Here is a 1,022-nt window from a genome sequence, read left to right on the forward strand (position 1 = left end):
TATCTAATTGAAGACAACTGTACTTAAACCTCCCACTGAAAAGTACATAATAAACCGGCATTACAAGTTTTTGAAAGCTGTAACAATAAATAAGTACTATGCTTTGCTCACCAGCTTCACGTAATCTGTTCCCTTCTGCTCTGGTCCGGTTAGTCCTTTCACTTCCAGCAAGATCCACCAATGATAACTGGCTTATAGTAATTTGTTCTTTTTCCTGAAAGGAAGATGACAAAGCCAATAAGCTAAAATTAGTTATAATAACTGGTTTACAATATTCTTTAAAAAGATTCAAATCAGCAAGTTACTGCATCTTAATGAGTTTAATATTTGCACAATAAAAAAATGCAAAGGAGGGGCAAAGGATACATATTTTAGGAGAGTTTGCTAAGGGTATGACAAATATAATCATGACATTAATGATTACTTGTGTCCATTATCTGATCTTCTTTCTATGTCAAACTATATCCTCCCTGAGAGCAGGGATGCTGCCTTTTTATTGCTTTGTCTCCAGCACCCTGCACAATGCCTAGCACTCAGCAGGAAATCAACAAAAATTTGCTGAGTAAAAAGTGAGTCTAGAATAAGGTTATCCTAAATTTTTCTATGATCAAATACTTAATAATTTTATAAAAACCCAATTAATATCCTAAAACTACATAATTTTTACAAAAAGAAAGTCAAGAGGTACCTGATATTGTAATATTAGATGTGATTCAAAGGAATCAAGTGTATATGGAATGTTGACCTACAAGCGTCTTCTAGCTAACATTTATTGAGTGCTGACTATAAGCCAAGCACTGGACTAAGAACTTTACATGCACTAACTCCTTTAATTCTCACAACCTGATGAGGAGGTTCTATTATAGTTAGGTCAGACAGCTAGTAAATAAGTAGGAATCAGAATTCAAATTCTGGGGCAGGCCAGTTAGCTCAGTTGGTTACAGTGTAGCCTTGTAACACCAAGGTCAAGAGTTCAGTCCCCATACTGGCCAACCACCAAAAAGTAAAAAAAAAAAAAAAAA

The 1,022-nt window shown here is 34.7% G+C and overlaps 1 protein-coding gene across 1 annotated transcript in view; it reads right to left on the reverse strand.

Annotated features, from left to right (window-relative positions):
• Positions 1 to 23: 23 nt before the first annotated feature.
• The window catches only part of LOC103581927 (kinesin-like protein KIF23), a gene marked incomplete at both ends in the record, with an annotated part of 19,825 nt that continues 18,826 nt past the window's right edge, over positions 24 to 1,022 (reverse strand). The window contains one exon of the mRNA XM_008563637.1: positions 24 to 214. Coding sequence (XP_008561859.1) covers positions 24 to 214 — 191 coding nt within the window. The remainder of the gene's footprint in view (positions 215 to 1,022) is intronic.

The sequence above is a fragment of the Galeopterus variegatus genome, unplaced genomic scaffold, assembly GCF_000696425.1.
Source record: "Galeopterus variegatus unplaced genomic scaffold, G_variegatus-3.0.2 Scaffold14323, whole genome shotgun sequence".
NCBI classification, from domain to species: domain Eukaryota; kingdom Metazoa; phylum Chordata; class Mammalia; order Dermoptera; family Cynocephalidae; genus Galeopterus; species Galeopterus variegatus.